This window comes from Pleurodeles waltl, chromosome 8, assembly GCF_031143425.1.
Source record: "Pleurodeles waltl isolate 20211129_DDA chromosome 8, aPleWal1.hap1.20221129, whole genome shotgun sequence".
In the NCBI taxonomy this organism is placed as follows: Eukaryota; Metazoa; Chordata; class Amphibia; order Caudata; family Salamandridae; genus Pleurodeles; species Pleurodeles waltl.
Genome location: NC_090447.1, coordinates 973194201 through 973210677, shown reverse-complemented (window position 1 = coordinate 973210677; position 16477 = coordinate 973194201). Strand labels below are relative to the sequence as shown.

Genomic DNA, 16477 nt, shown 5'->3' with positions numbered 1-16477 from the left:
GTGCTTGGATGGAGGGTGTCAGGTGTGTGCTGGGAGCTGGGGGGGGGGCGGAGCCAGCTACCGGTGACAGGGAAGGAATTCCCTGTCACCGGTACGGCCTACCGCCATGGTTTTCGTGAGTTGCTGACGCCAAGGAAACCATGGTGGTAGGCCGGCTCATAATGCCGCCAGTGGTACTCTGTGGGCTGCAGGATCAGAGACTGATATCTCGGCCCGGCGGCTCATACCGCCATGGCAGCCGCCATGGCGGTATGAATGCAGAAGTAGCGGGTTGGCTGCAGCCAACTTGCCACACTCATAATGTGGCAGTAATGTACCACCAGCCTGTTGGCGGTACTTCTGCCACATTAATCCGGACGGTCAATAGACTGCCAGTGTTAAAATGAGGGCCATAATCTCAGTGTCACATTAAAATAAATTTTTCTTTTATCTTTCCTGATGAGTTCATGCCTCTGATTTTCAGAAGCTTCTACAATCTCACGGAGTGTGAACCTGTAGCCAGCACCCAAGAGTGGATTTGAAACTTCATTTGCTTTTTCAAAGAGAGCAAACGTCACACTGCTGATGGGAGCTCATTGTATATTCATATTTTTGAATGTATGCACACATGCAGTTTGGGTGGGCACACAAATCCACTGCAAATACATTCACCTCGCAGGTTAGATCAGATACTAGGCTGAAAACGTCATCTTGGAAGAAACAAGCTGCAGACAAATACAGGTTTGCCCTTTGAGACTCACTTGCTCTGTACTTTGTTCTTTCGTCAATACCATTGCCCCTTGCTCTGGCAAAATCACAGATAACATACTGAAGATCCTCTGCTTTCTGATCAGTTGTTGGAGGTGGACGAGGTGTAGCCATCGATCTTCTAAGTGGATTGGCACTGTGTTTGGTTGACGTCGCTTTCTCAGAAGACTCAGATACGTCTTGGGATTCACTGCTTTCTGCTATTTTTCGGCAAAAGTTTTTCAGGCTTTTTTCCATTGTATACGACTTGTAGTACTTGCCACAACAATAAAATATTTGATCCTCTTCATCCATCAGTTTCAATCTTTTGTGAACTTCGTATTGCCGTATTTCTGTAGCATCTTGAACTCTTGTCTGACCAGCTGGAGTTGATGTTCGCTTTTATTTTGAATTAGTTTTTCTTTATTGAAGGACTCCTCCGATTTTGTAGTTAGCAACACTCTGTCAGGAGGTAAGAAATCGGCTGCATTAGCAATGTCTAACCAAGCTAAATTACTTCTCTAATGTTACAAAACACACAAATCAAAAATGAAGATCTCTGGAAAACAATTTTTTTTTTGTTTTTTAACGGAGGTATATCAAGGGGCCAGGATTACTGATGGCCTGTTGCCAAACCACATTTGCAAAGAGTCCAGGCCATTGCTAAAAACATATCTAACTTCTCCAGGGCTGCATGTACCCCTCTACAACTCACCTCCACGTAACTATTTCTAAGTGCCTCTCTTGGGTGGCAGCACTGCATGGAGGCACTGTCCACTGGGCATTGTTCTCTATACATCGGGTACTGAAGTCAGGGGTACTAATTGCACTGAGCTGAGGCAGAAATGCCAACCACCGCAAACCAGCACTACCAGGGGCAGGACCGATAAAGTATTTTCATGAACATTAGATAATAGGCCATGGAAAGGTGAGCCAGCACCCCCCACCAACATACAAGTCATCCAGCAACTATCACACACTGTGGCAGGGTCTCAAACATGCCAAGTCATTAATAGCAAATCATTGTTTTTTCAGGTTTGGATTTAGCCAACACATTTTGATGTTTTAAAAGATATATGTAGAATATCCTTATTTAAAGGGACTTTCAGCCATCTGTCTTCATCCATTGGTCTGTTGGCGTGGCATTCGCATTCTGCTTCCACACACTACAGCATACAACATGGGGTAGGTCGTCAAGCTCACTTCAGCCGCTGGATAAATGCACTTTGAGTTACTGCATTTTGCTTCTTCACAAGGACCACATCCACACACAATGCATTTCTTTTTAGTGCCAGTGTTCATTTTGACTTTATTATTTTGCCGCCGCCCTTGTGTTTAGAGACTCATGAGATTGCAGGATGCTTTCTTTCAGCTCTCCATGTCAAGTATAGGGTACATTCCAGCTTTATACGTACCTGCTGAGGGTGTTGTAAATTCCTTCTGATGTGGCTTATTTTTTTTTAATGTTAACCTGACCGCTGACATTTCCAAATATACCAAAATTGTATCAGTGAGAAGTTGTTCTTCACAAAGTTGTCATTTACTTTTTTTTTTTTTTTGGAATGCACGTAATGAAGTGCATTTCTAACTGCACCACTGTATGCCATGCTTTTAACTGAAGACTGCAGTTTTATTTGTACACCAATTTAGTCTGCATTTCAACCTTTGTCAGGAGGAAGAGAGAGATGTTGGGGATGACCTACCTCATATCCAGTGCTGGGCCTCTTCAAGCTTCCTCCCTATAAGAGAGAAAGAAAAGAAAAAAAAAAACCTTGTTTTCTTTCGAGAGGTGAGAGGAAGAGCAGAAGGACAAACGCAGGAGGTGGATAATGAGGAAAAAGACAGTGACAGCAAGGGACTAGAAATGCAAGAGAAAAAGACCGAAGAAGAAGAAAAGAGAGGAGGACGCAGAAAGGAAGATGGCGCTGCCTTGGGAACTGAAGTCAGAGCAAGCAGGAAGCATGGCCACAGGGATGAAGAGCCGTACAAAACAAATATGAATGCCTGTCAAGCCAGAGTGCAGGAGAAGCTATCCGCCAGGAGGGAGGAGCCGCATGAGCCTCACATGAAGACGCTGTGCTGCAGCACAGCAGGAGATGCTTTCCAAGACAGTAGAGGAGATGCGTGAAGCCACTATGGAAGAGGAGAGAAGCCAGGGGACTGTCTGGCAAGTAACAACATCCTGCCGTGTTCCAGGAGGAGCGTGGCTTCAACAGGTGCAGGAGCAGTTCAGAAGGTGGAAAAGAGAAGGGTGGGGAAAGCAAGGGCTGGATGGGACGGAAGGCTACAGCAAAACAAGAACCCCTCACAAGTTTATATTCAACAGTTGTTTTATGATGCATTTCCTTTTGGTATAAGTGCTATATTATATGCCTTAGAGTTAACAGATACACGTCACTAATTTTATGACCAGAGCGATATAGAGATTCTTATCAATATAGTAGGACTATGAACACTAAATTATTGTAAGGAAGAGAAAAAGGATAAAACAGAAAAAATGGAGGATGAAGAAATGAGAGAAAGAACAAGATAATCAGAGAATTGAAAGAAAACCACAAAAACAGATAGAAGGGAAAGGATATAGCCAATAAGTAAACAGACAGCTTACACATGTTTTGTTTTTTCTGACGGTACTGGCTTGGGATACCTGAAGAGGAACCTAGAAGCAGGAAAACAAAAGAAGGGAACATCAATCTTCATCAGGAGAAAAGAGGCTCTTTGAACTGTCTTTATACAAGATATGTAACTACAATATTCAATAAAGAGCTTCTGAAGAATAACAAGAGTATTAGACTCAAGTGTATTAATCTGCCAAGTGACAATCTTGTATGACCTTCTAGTTTGCTTTCTGTGCTCTTCAGTCTGTATGTCTTCCTTACTTGACTTTCTAGATTCATTTCAGTGTTCTTGTATGTCATGCTTATATAGACATTTAACTTTTATATTACTAATTTTAGCTCTGCTGTTTATTAAAATTTATTGTAGTATCTATTCAACCCACATTTTTTATCAAATTTCCTGTCTATATATCTACCAGTCAGTATGTCTGCCTATCTATGTATCTATCAATGTCTATGTGTAGGAAACTGGCACTTGTTGCAGTTACACCCCCCGCCCCCCACACACACTTTTTTGCCTGATATTGATGCTGACTTGACAGAGTGTGCTGGGATCCTGCTAACCAGGCCCCAGCACCAGTGTTCTTCCCCTAACAATGTAGGATTGTTTCCACAATTGACACACCTCTGGCACACAGATAAGTCCCTTGAAAAAGGTACCAGTGGTACCAAGGGTCCTGTGACCAGGGAGGGTCCCTACACATGCTGGGCTGCAGCATGTGTTGTGCCATGCTGAAGGCCCCCTCACCTAACACATACACACACACAATCTGCTACGGCAGAGAGCATGTGGGGAGAAAAAGGCAAAGTCGACATGGCATCCCCCTTAGAGTGCCATGCCCACAAAACACTGCCTGTAGCATAGTTAAGTCACCCCTCTAGCAGGCCTTACAAACCCTAAGGCAGGGTGCACTATACCACAGGTGAGGGCATAGCTGCATGATATGCCCCTACAGTGTCTAAGTCTATTCTTAGACATTGTAGGTGCAGTGTGGCCATATTAAGTGTATGGTCTGGGAGTTTGACATTCCGAACTCCACAGCTCCATAATGGCTTCACTGAATACTGGGACGTTTGGTATCACACTTCTCAGCACAATAAACCCCCACTGATGCCAGTGTGGGATTTATTAAAAAAAATACACACAGAGTGCATCTTAGCGATACCCCCTGTATTTTCCCCAATCCTCTAGTGTAGGACTGACTGGTCTGTGCCAGCCTGCCACTAGCAGACGAGTTTCTGACCCCATTGGGTGAGGGCCTTTGTGCCCTCTGAGGCCAGAAACAAAGCCTGCCCTGGGGGAAGGTGCTTCACACCTCCCCCTGCAGGAACTCTAACACCTGGCAGTGAGCCTCAAAGGCTCAGGAGCATGTTACAATGCCCCAGGGCACTCCAGCTAGTGGAGATGCCCAGCCCTCTGGACAAAGCCCCACTTTTGGCGGCAAGCCCGGCAGGAAACTTAGGAAAAACAAGGAGGAACCACTTCAGCTGGGACCGTCCCTAAGGTGTTCAGAGCGGAAGTGACCCCCCTCCCTGCAGAATCCTCCATCTTGGTTTGGAGGACAGGGACCAATAGGGATACGAATGTGCCCCTCCCCAAAGGGAGTGGACACAAGGAGAGTGTAGCTGCCCTCAGGGACAGAAGCCATTGGCTACTGCCCTCTGACCCCTGTAACACCCCCAAATCCTGAACCCAGCTCCCCATATTCCTGGCGACCTACAAGAAGAAGGACTGCTAAGGTAAAAACCCCTAGCAGAGAAGAAGGAAGACAACAACAACTGTATTGGCCCCAGCCCTACCGGCCTGTCTCCTGCTTCAGAGAACCTGTAAAAAGACCAGCGACGTGTCCCGTGGGCCCAGCGACCTCTGTCAACTCCAGAGGACTGCTCTGCACCCAAAAGGACCAAGAACTCCAGAGAACAGCGGCTCTGTCTGAAGAAACCTACAACTAAGAACTCTCACCTGACTCCAGATGAGTGAGTCCTGACCCCTGTGCACCCGACGCCCAGGGCCCGTGTCCAGGTGGTCCACCCAGCAAGAAAGGGTCCCCAGGCGATTGTGAGCAAGAGCCCACCCTAGGTTGACCTCTCCAACCATCCATGACGATGCCTGCAGAGGAAATCCCGAGGAACCCCCTGACCGCGAGCTCCGGACGAAGATAACCAATGCCTGAAGAACCACTGCACCCGCAGCTGCCAGGCCTTGGAGAAACCGACCCCAGGTGCAGTATCGACCAGCAGGCGGCCCTCCTCCCTGCCCAGCTGGTGGTTTGCCCGAGAAGCCCCCTGGACCTCGTCTGCAGCCTCAGAGTGACTCCCAGCGTCCCTTCGTAGAGTTGCTTTGAAAACCTGATGCCCTGTTTGCACCCTGTACCCAGCCGCCCTAGTGCCACTAAGGGTGTGTGTGTGGTGCCTACTTGGGGCCCCTACTATGCTCTCTTGAGGCCCCCCGGTCTGCCCTCTGAATCCACGGGTACTTAGCTGCCAGCAGACCAAGTTCCGAGTGCCCCATATCTCCATAGGAGCCCACGTTAATTTGGTGCCTCTCTGACCTCTGCACCTGACTGGCCCAGTGTTGCTGGTGGTGGGTGTTTGGGGTTTACTTGAACCTCAAACGACAGACAACCTACACCCCAGAGATAAGAACTGTAAGTTGTATACTTACCTGCAAAATCTTTTCTTCCCCCATGAACTGTTGAAAAATGCAGTGTCCACTTTTAAAATAGTTTTTTGCCATTTTAAGAAAAACTGTATACATTGTTGATTCTATTCAAAGTCCTGATCATATATATGCAAAGAATCTTTTATTTTATGTACTTACCTGCAAACTGAATCTTGTGGTTCTAGAAATAAATTAACAAAACATTTTTCTATATAAAATCCTATTGGAGTGTGTGTTTCTTCTATTGCTGGTGTAAGTACAACAAATGCTTAACACTACCCTCTGATAAGCCTAACTGCTCGACCACAATACCACAAATAGAGCATTAGTGTTATCTATTTCAGTCTCTGTCAAGCCTCTGGGGGAACCCCTGGACTCTGTGCACACTACATCTCATTTTGATATGGTATATACAGAACCAACTTCCTACACTATGCATGCAACCCTATCTATGTAAACCTGTCTGTGTACCTAGTTAACTATATCTATGCAACCTTGTATATGTATGGAACTCTGTCTATACAACTCAGTCTTTTCAAGCTACCTTGTTTTGTCTGTCTTTTCAATGCTTCTTCCCGATTTGTAAAAGATTTGGAAAAACATTACAAAAACATTCGCAAAGCGGCTACCAAACAATGGCAAATCATTTATTTTTTATGTTTAAGTCTGGTGGTATTAAAGATCTAGTGATTTTAATAAAAATGTACGAGTAACGTAGTTAAACACTTTACCGCCAGACTTCATCCATTAGTCTGTTGTGTCATTCACATTTGTCTTTCACCAAATCCATCATGCATCCTGGTGCAGTGTCCAGTCCCCTTCAACCATTGGCTGACTTCACTGAGTTACAGCATGCTGCCCTTTCACAATGAGTGCATCCACACACAATGTAGTTCTCTTCAGTGCCAGGGACTACTTTTGTAATATGTGCTTTTTGCAGACCAGAAAATAGTTTGCCTTCAACCATTTTTTAGACTGATGAGGGCCCTGCAGTGTCCCCAACAAAAACGTTTTGCTAAAACCATGATGGAACAAAACAAAAATTGCCATAAACAAAAGGCCGTTGGCGAGGGCCATAACTCTTTGCCAATGCTTTTCGTATATGTTTTCTTTTATGGTACTTTCAGCCATGCTTCAAGAACATAAATATGTGAACCAGATGTTCGCCCCAGGAACCATGCTAGGCCATGCGTTGCCAGCATTTGGCGGTTGGGGAAGGACGAGAAGATGATTGCGTTCCTGTCTACTTTGTGAGCTACTACTGTGGTGCTAAACAAGAGTGCTTAAAAATCATGCTGGTGCAAGCCACTGATGTAGCGTCACTTTTATTGGTTGTCCATGGTATGGGTGTCACTTCAGTAAAGCTGCAATGTGGGCTAACAAAAAAAATCAGAGAGAAAGGTGAGTCAATGCTGGATACGATAGGGCATGTTATTTGTGCAGTACTTGTGCGCCCAACACAGAATCGCATTCCATGGGCACAAGAAACTGCATATAATGGTAGGCAGTATGTACTATGTTTCACTACCATAACCTTATAAGCAAACACCTTTTCAGTCAATAGGGCTGTAAAACAAGCCATTTGCACAAGATTGCCATGTTTAGCCAACAAGGGTGTAAAAGAAGTACTCTTTAGGTGGAAGTACACAACTTCTGCCTATTCGAACCCTGCACTCGGGGTTCCAAACATGTGCTGCTGCTCTCATTGTTTGGTGACAGTTGTGCTGTTAGACCAGACTATAAAAAAAGCATTGCCAAGTGATCCTGGTTCCAATAATCTGGGAGCAAAGTCAAGGCAGTTTTTTTGTTTCTTTTCTTTGGAAAGTCCCACTCTACGAAGATGTGATGTAGAGCATCATCTAAAACCTATTCACTGCCAGGGGTAACCACAGGTGCTTGTCTCCACTTTTATTCCCCTTTGATCCTGAGCGTTATTAGCCACCACTTGCTCAGGGAATTGCCACTCGAGACGTCATCCACACTGATAGGTTAAGAGTCACGCCACTCAGGATGGTGGATGCCACAATTTTCAAGTCAAGTGAAGAGTTCATCATCTCAGACATTGTCTGCTTGTGGTACATCTTCTACAACATCGTTTTAAAATAGTATCCTTGCATTCTTTGAACTCTTCAACTCTTCCAACAAGGATATTTAGAGGCCCCAGGTTAGTGTCTAGCTAGATATATTTGTTTGGATTGTGAAACACAACTACTACTTGCACCTACTTATTGAACTCTTCCTTACCTTCTAAGCTGTGCTTTAAGAACGGTCTCTTGAGCCTTTCCAGAGTTATGCTTACAAACTATGAGCAAACCTTTGTTTCTGCTTAGTGCATCAGGTTGTGGAGCTTTAACAGCTGTGTGTCAGACATCATAGGACCAGTCTCCTGACGATTTCCATGGCTCTAGTAAAATAATGGTACTGTGCCTTTGATATGTTAAGTGCTAAAAGGATCGGAAAAATAATCAAGAGTTACTCTAGCACCAGGTGCATTATAGTAGATAGGATGAGCAACGCAACCTGATCACTTCTTGTGTGCCTTGTTCTATATCAGTATGCCCCTTCCTCCCAGCTCCCCATCAGAATCGAGTATAGAGTTGGACATGTTCAGCAGTCGATGTGGAATAAAACAGGTGGGATCCACGTCATTTCTAGAACAACATTCCAGCTACAGATCCAAATAATTAACTGAGGAAACCAGCTTGTTGGCTTAGGGTTCCTGGCAAGCGTACTACTTTAAGTGGCAGGCCTCTAGCTAAGACCCATTACCAGATCTGTAATTCCAAGAAAAGCAGTCTTGATCTCTGTAAGGAACTGGAGTGTATTATATAGTATGGCTACGTATCCCTACTTTGTAGTACACTCCAAAATACTGTCTTATGTCCAGTCAGGTACATTTACTCAATGTTAAGCTCAACCCTGGGTAGCGTGGCTGCGAGCAGGAAGGCATAGCAAAATAACAAGGTGGAAAGCATTTAATAACACCAAAAACAGAATAAGAAAGTCACAGGACAAGAAAAAACAAGACCCCAGGTTAGAAATAGAGATTCTATTGTTATGTACCTCGATCATCAAAATACACTGCAGAGTTCTAGATATATAGATTTGTAAAGGAATAAGTAACTTTAGCATCAACCACAAACAAGCATTGGTCAATAAAAGCTTTAGAAACTTTTGAAAAGTTTGGAAATGTTAGTTACTCTGGGCCATGATGGGCGACGAAGTCCTGCAGGACAGAGGTCCAGGGGGTCAGAGAAGATACTTTAGATAGTTTCCTGGCCACTAGAGTTTTTTAGAGCAAGATCCAAACTTTACAGGATGAATGCCATAGATGGTAATGGAATGGTCCTGAAGCTGAGGGATGCAGGTTCAAAGAGGCTCAAGGATGCTCCTGATCCACAAGGGTGACGTCCGGTTGAGCCTTCGGTCCACAGATGAGTGGGGGTGACTTGTTCCCCGGTTTTCAGGTTCCCATGAAACCCTCTTTGCAAAGAGTTTTGAACCCTGCAGAGTGCCAATGCAGACCATGTGCTTTTGCAACACAGCGGTCATGGTGCAAATCTTTGGTGGGGACTGGTGTCCCTCCCAGGTGACGAACCCGGTCACAACCAACACAGAGGTCCGGCAGACACAAGCGCACCTTTTGGCTATCGCCAAATTGTCCTTGGGCGTGCCCGGCGTCCAGTAAGAGCAAAACGTCTGTGGTGGCTACCAGAGATGTGACTTGGGCTCCTTCAGCTTTAATGTTCCCAGTGCTGTTCAGGGGTGGCCAGCCAACTGACACTTGGAGTCTCTACTACGAACTGGGGCTGGAGATTGGCATTTGCCTGAGCCAGGCATGCAGAACAAGATCCAAATCCACTAGCCCAAAAAGCAACAGGTGCAGTCTCTCAGGCGTCACAGCCTCTCTTTGTGCGCTTCCAGCGGGTGGAGTGTGGTCTCCCTCTAGTCCTCCTTCCAGGTCCAGCAAGTATTTAGAGTTAACGTGTCAGGGGTGCCACAATTTTCACAGGAAAAGTGCCTTAAGTGGACCACGTGGTCACTAGCCAATGGCCTACTTGGTCCCCTCCTACCTAGGTGAGGAAGTTCCTGTGAATTTGTGGCACATTCTTGACCCCTTCAAGATGGCACAACCCTGCCTCGTTCGTGAGGAGCAAGCTAGCTCATCCTAGAGGTGTGGCTACCTGTTGACAACACACCTACGGTAGAACATGTTTTGGGGCGACTTTCCCTCCTCTGGCCCAGCCTCCATACTGTCTACAAGGACAAAAGGCATCCTGCTCAGGGGTGTTGGGCCAGGTGGCCCATCAAAGGCAGCTTCCTCTTCGAAGCACGACTCTGGGCTAATTCTGAGTGGCCATCCTGCCAGAGGAGTTGATACCTTGCTACTGTGGCACTGCCTTTGTCCTTGAGCCTGGGAGTCTTTCACACGTATCCCCAAGCTGTCAGAAAGCTGTATGTGTGTGCCTTTGGTAGGCCGGTGGACAAACAGAGCACAAAGTGGTCACTTTTCTAAAAGTGTTCAACTATTAATAATGACATTAATTTCGACCTGATTATGATGCTGCATTTAATGTCATGATTAATTTGATACCTCACATGACCTAGTTTGGAAGTCCCAAGTCAAATCAGCTGGGTAGGGATGTCGACCCGTAACCCTGTGTTAGCCAATGGGGCTACCAACTTTACTCACAGCCAAGTATGGAAAATGTTACTTACTCAGTGTACATCTGTTCGTGGCATGTAGTGCTGCAGATCCACATGCTATGCATAGCTTCTGCCATTTAGTGTTAAAAGTTGTTTTTCTTCGACGATCGAATGACTCCTCCCTTGGGTGATAGTGCGCATGGGCATCAACTCCTTTGTTAGATAATTTTCCCGCAGAAGGGTGTAGGAAGGAGTGATACAGTGAAAAAATATAAATGTACAAGTAAATGTAGTAAGTAGATAGTTTTTTACATTTGCATGTACATCCTAATATATATATGGAAAATGTCACTTACCCAGTGTAAATCTGTTCGTGGCATGTTGCGCTGCAGATTCACATGCTGTGCACTGTTCCTGCCATCTAGTGTTGGGCTTGGAGTGTTACAAGTTGTTTTTTTTCAAAGAAATCTTTTCGAGTCACGGGACCGAGTGACTCGTCCCTTTCGGCTCCATTGCGCATGGGCGTCGACTCCATATTAGATTGTTTTCCCCGAGGTGCCCATGCAATGGAGTAAATGTGTATGTACATAGCGTATTAAAGTAAAAATTATTTACATATTTACAATTTTAATGCAACTAAAACGGCTACAGGCTCCCGGGGAGGTGGGAGGGCGCATGTGAATCTGCAGCACAACATGCCATGAACAGATGTACACTGGGTAAGTGAAATTTTCCGTTCGATGGCATGTGTAGCTGCAGATACACATGCTGTGCATAGACTACAAAGCAGTAATCTCCCCAAAAGCGATGGTTAGCCTGTAGGAGTTGAAGTTGTATGAAATAATGTTCTTAGAATAGCCTGTCCTACTGTGGCTTGTTGTGCTGCTAACACATCTACACAGTAATGCTTAGTAAATGTATGAGGCGTAGACCAAGTGGCTGCCTTACAAATCTCTGTCATTGGTATATTACCAAGAAAAGCCATTGTGGCGCCTTTTTTCCTAGTGGAGTGTGTCCTTTGAGTAATTGGTAATTCTCTTTTAGCTTTTTGTTAACAGGTTTGTATGCATTTGACTATCCATCTGGCAATGCCCTGTTTGGATATAGGGTTACCTGCATGTGGTTTTTGGAAAGCTACGAACAATTGTTTCGTTTTACGAAATTGTTTTGTTCTGTCAGTGTAATACATTAGTGCTCTTTTTATATCTAACGTATGTAATGCCCTTTCTGCTACTGAGTCTGGCTGTGGGAAGAAGACTGGGAGTTCTACTGTTTTGTTTTAGATTAAATGGTGATATGACTTTTGGTAAGAATTGTGGATTTGTACGGAGAACCACCTTATGTTTATGTATTTGTATAAAGGGTTCTTGAATAGTAAACGCCTGTATTTCGCTAACTCTTCTAAGTGAAGTGATGGCTATTAGAAAGGCTACTTTCCAAGTAAAAAATTGGATTTGACAAGAATGCATGGGTTCAAATGGTGGGCCCATGAGTCGTGTTAATACAATATTAAGATTCCACGAAGGCACTGGTGGTGTCCTTGGGGGTATGATTCTTTTTAGTCCTTCGATAAAGGCTTTAATAACTGGGATTCTAAAAAGTGATTTTGTATGTTTAATCTGCAGATAAGCAGATATTGCAGTGAGATGTATTTTAATGGAAGAGAAGGCTAGATTGGACTTTTGTAAGTGTAGTAGATAACTTACAATGTTTTGTGTGGAGGCGTCTAGTGGCGTAATCTGATTAGCCTGGCAATAACAAACAAATCTTTTCCATTTGTTAGCTTAACAATGTCTGGTTGTGGGTTTCCTTGCTTGTTTAATGACCTCCATACATTCTTTAGAAAGGTTTAGATATCCAAATTCTAAGACTTCAGGAGCCAGATTGCTAGGTTGAGCGATGCTGGATTCGGGTGTCTGATCTGTTGTTTGTGTTGTGTTAACAGATCTGGTTTGTTTGGTAGTTTGATGTGAGGTACCACAGATAGGTCCAACAGTGTGGTGTACCACGGCTGGCGAGCCCATGTTGGTGCTATAAGTATTAGTTTGAATTTGTTTTGACTCAGTTTGTTGACCAGATAAGGAATGAGCAGGAGAGGGGGGGAAGCGTAAGCAAATATCCCTGACCAGCTGATCCATAGAGCATTGCCCTTGGACTGAGGGTGTGGGTACCTGGACGCAAAGTTTTGGCATTTTGCGTTTTCTTTTGTTGCAAATAGATCTATGTTTGGTGTCCCCCAGTGGTAGAAGTGATCTTGTAGAATCTGGGGATGTATTTCCCATTTGTGAGTTTGCTGTTGATCTCGACTGAGATTGTCGGCCAACTGATTTTGAATGCCTGGTATGTATTGTGCTATCAGGCGAATGTTGTTGTGAATTGCCCAATGCCAAATTGTTTGTGCTAAGAGACACAGCTGTGACGAGTGTGTCCCCCCTATTTGTTTAGATAATACAATGTTATCATACTGTCTGTCTTGACAAGAATGTGTTTGTGGGCTAGAAGTGGCTGAAACGCTTTTAATGCTAGAAATACTGCTAGCAGTTCCAAGTGAATTATGTGAAGTAGTTTTTGTTGATTGTCCCATTGACCTCGTATGCTGTGATTGTTGAGGTGTGCTCCCCACCCAATCATGGAAGCGTCTGTTGTGATTATGGCGTGAGGCACTGGGTCTTGAAATGGCCGCCCTTTGTTTACATTTACAGGGTTCCACCATTTGGCGGTCTATCAACACTAGATCTTGGAGTTGACCCTGTGCCTGCGTCCATTGTTTTGCTAGGCACTGCTGTAAGGGCCGCATGCGTAGTCTTGCGTTTGGGACAATAGCTATGCATGAGGACATCATGCCTAGTAGTTTCATCACAAACCTTACAGTGTATTGTTGGTTTGGTTGTATGCTTGATCTTACATTTTGAAACAACTGAACTCTTTGTGGACTTGGAGTGGCAATTGCTCTTTGTTGAGTGTTGCTCCCAAGTATTGTTGTATTTGGGATGGTTGTAGATGTGATTTTTGGTAATTTGTAGAAAACCCTAGTTTGTGTAGAGTATCTATGACGTATTGCGTGTGAAATTGACATTGTTGGCTTTTATGAGCCAATCGTCCAAATATGGGAATACGTGCATGTGCTGTCTCTTTATATGAGCTGCTACTACGGCTAGGCATTTTGTAAATACTCTGGGGGATGTTGTTATTCCGAACGGTAGCACTTCGAATTGATAATGTTTGCCTTGTATTACAAACCTGAGGTGTTTCCTGTGAGATGGATGGATGGGTATGTGAAAATACGCATCCTTGAGATCCAGTGTTGTCATGTATTCCCCTTTTTTTTTAGTAAGGGAACTACGTCCTGAAGTGTTACCATGTGGAAATTATCTGATTTGATGAAGAGATTCAGTGTTCTGAGATCTAAGATAGGCCGTAGTGTTTTGTCCTTTTTTGGAATAAGGAAATACAGGGAGTAAACGCCTGTTCCCTTCTGGTGATAGGGTACTAGCTCTATGGCTTGTTTTTGTAGCAGTGCTTGGACCTCTATTTGTAATAGGGCTAAGTGTTGTGGAGACAATCTGTGCGGTTTTGGTCGAACATCTGGAGGGAATGTTGTGAATTCTATACAATAACCATGTTGGATAATTGATAGAACCCACGTGTCTGTGGTAATGTGTGTCCAATTGTGGTAGTATTTGGTAAGCTTCCCCCCCACTGGTGACAAGTGTTGGGGAAGTGTGACATTGAAGTCACTGTTTGCTAGGGCTTGGTTTGGAGGGCTGGAATTTCCCTCTTCCTCTTTGGAATTGTCCTCTGTAGGAACCACGAAACCCCCCTCTTTTGCACTGCGACTGGTAGGTGGGTTTTGTTTGGGAGGTGGACGGTTCAGATGTCTGTTGTAGAAAACCCCCTCTAAACTGTGGTTTCCTAAATGTGCCTCTGTATTGTGAGGAGTAGAGCACGGCCACGGCTTTGGCCGTGTCTTTTTTCATTTTCTCGATCGCTGTATCCACCTCCGGCCCAAACAACTGATGTTGATTAAACGGCATATTTAGTACCGCCTGTTGTATTTCTGGTTTAAATCCAGAACTTCGCAGCCATGCATGCCTTCGAATTGTCACAGCTGTGTTGACAGTCCGTGCAGCTGTGTCTGCAGAGTCTAGGGCAGACCGTATTTGGTTATTTGAAATGGCCTGTCCCCCTTCAACCACTTTTAGGGCATGTTTTTGGTGTTCCTTGGGCAAATGCTGGATGATGTCTTGCATTTCGTCCCAGTGTGCCCTGTCGTAGCGTGCAACTAGGGCTTGTGAGTTTGCAATTCGCCATTGATTGGCTGCTTGTGATGCCACTCTTTTCCCCGCTTCGTCGAACTTTCGACTCTCTTTATCAGGGGGTGGGGCATCCCCTGATGATTGTGAATTCGCCCTTTTTCTTGCAGCCCCCACAACCAGTGAGTCCGGAGGGAGCTGTTGAGTTATAAACACTGGGTCTGACGGGGCGGTTTATATTTCTTTTCGACCCTTGGCGTGATGGCCCTCCCTTTTACAGGCTCTTGGAAGACCTGTTGTGCGTGCTTGAGCATGCCCGGTAGCATTGGCAGGCTTTGGTAGGATGCGTGAGTGGATGCCAGAGTGTTGAACAGGAAGTCATCTTCCACCGGTTCCGAGTGCATTGTTACGTTGTGGAACGTAGCTGCCCTGGCTAGTACTTGCGTATATGCTGTACTGTCCTCTGGTGGTGAAGGCTTGGTCGAATAACACTCTGGGCTGTTGTCCGATATAGGTGGGTCGTACCCACTGGTGACAAGTGTGGTGATTGCAGTGGGGATGGTTGTGGTGAGAAATGTGGTGGTGGTGACTTGTCTCTAACCACTTTGGCTTTGGGCTGCATCTCAGTCTCTTGAAAAGCTAGTTTTCTTTTCGATTTGAGTGGAGGGATGGTTTGTATCTTCCCTGTGTCCTTCTGGATTTCTAACCTTTGTTGTGTCTGGTCATGTTCTTCTAAATCCAGATCTTGCTCAAATCTGTGCTTTTCTTTGAGCTGCATAGAAAGACCTTGCTCTTCAGTGTAGGAAGAGCGTTTTGGCTCCGAAGCCGGTTTTATCGGTACCGAAATTCCCAACGAAATTGTCTTTTTCGGTTCCGATGAGCTTTTTTGAGGCTTGCCCGACTCGATAACTCGATGGCGAATATTTTTCGGTGCCGGATTCTCGACCGGAGTCGTAAGTCTTCGGCAAATCTTTGGCCTTTTTTGGTGCCAATGTCATTTGGTCACCTTCTTTTCTGTGGGTTGAGCCCTGGCCTGCTGGCAGTGGCGTCCCTGTGGCCTTGAGTTTTTTGGTGTGACCCTGGGTGTGGGACGGGGCAGGTGTACTCACTGTTTGCCGCGTCGTCGGGGGACGATCACCGTCAGATTCATCTGAGTCCGTTTCTTGGATGGAAATTCTCTCTTCCTCCTTGACGTCGAGATGTTGTTTCAGCTTCAACGCCATTTGTAGTCGTCTAGCGCGTCGATCCTTTAAGGTCTTCTTGGATCGAAACGCTCGGCAAGCTTCACAAGTATCCTCTCTGTGTTCAGGCGACAAACACAGGTTACAGACCCGGTGCTGATCTGTATAAGGATACTTGGCGTGACACTTAGGACAGAAACGGAAAGGGGTCCGGTCCATTAGTCTTGGATGACGGATGTGGTCGGGCCAACCAGGCCTTGATGAAGAGCGGAAGCCCCGAAGGGCCGCTGAAGCAGTCTTGATGTCGGTGCCAATACGCTAAAACTAAACCGGTACCGAACGAGAACAATACCGACGAATTTTCGATTCTTTTCTAACTTTCCCGATTCA

General features: G+C 45.2%; 1 protein-coding gene across 1 annotated transcript in view; it reads right to left on the bottom strand.

Annotated features, from left to right (window-relative positions):
* Window positions 1-16477, bottom strand: part of LOC138249571 (uncharacterized) — a 230186-nt gene that overhangs the window by 47888 nt on the left and 165821 nt on the right. The window contains exons 6-7 of the mRNA XM_069203515.1: window positions 3335-3385; window positions 2430-2465 (exon numbers count right to left, since the gene is read on the bottom strand). Of these exons, the coding sequence (XP_069059616.1) occupies window positions 2430-2465; window positions 3335-3385 (87 nt within the window). The remainder of the gene's footprint in view (window positions 1-2429; window positions 2466-3334; window positions 3386-16477) is intronic.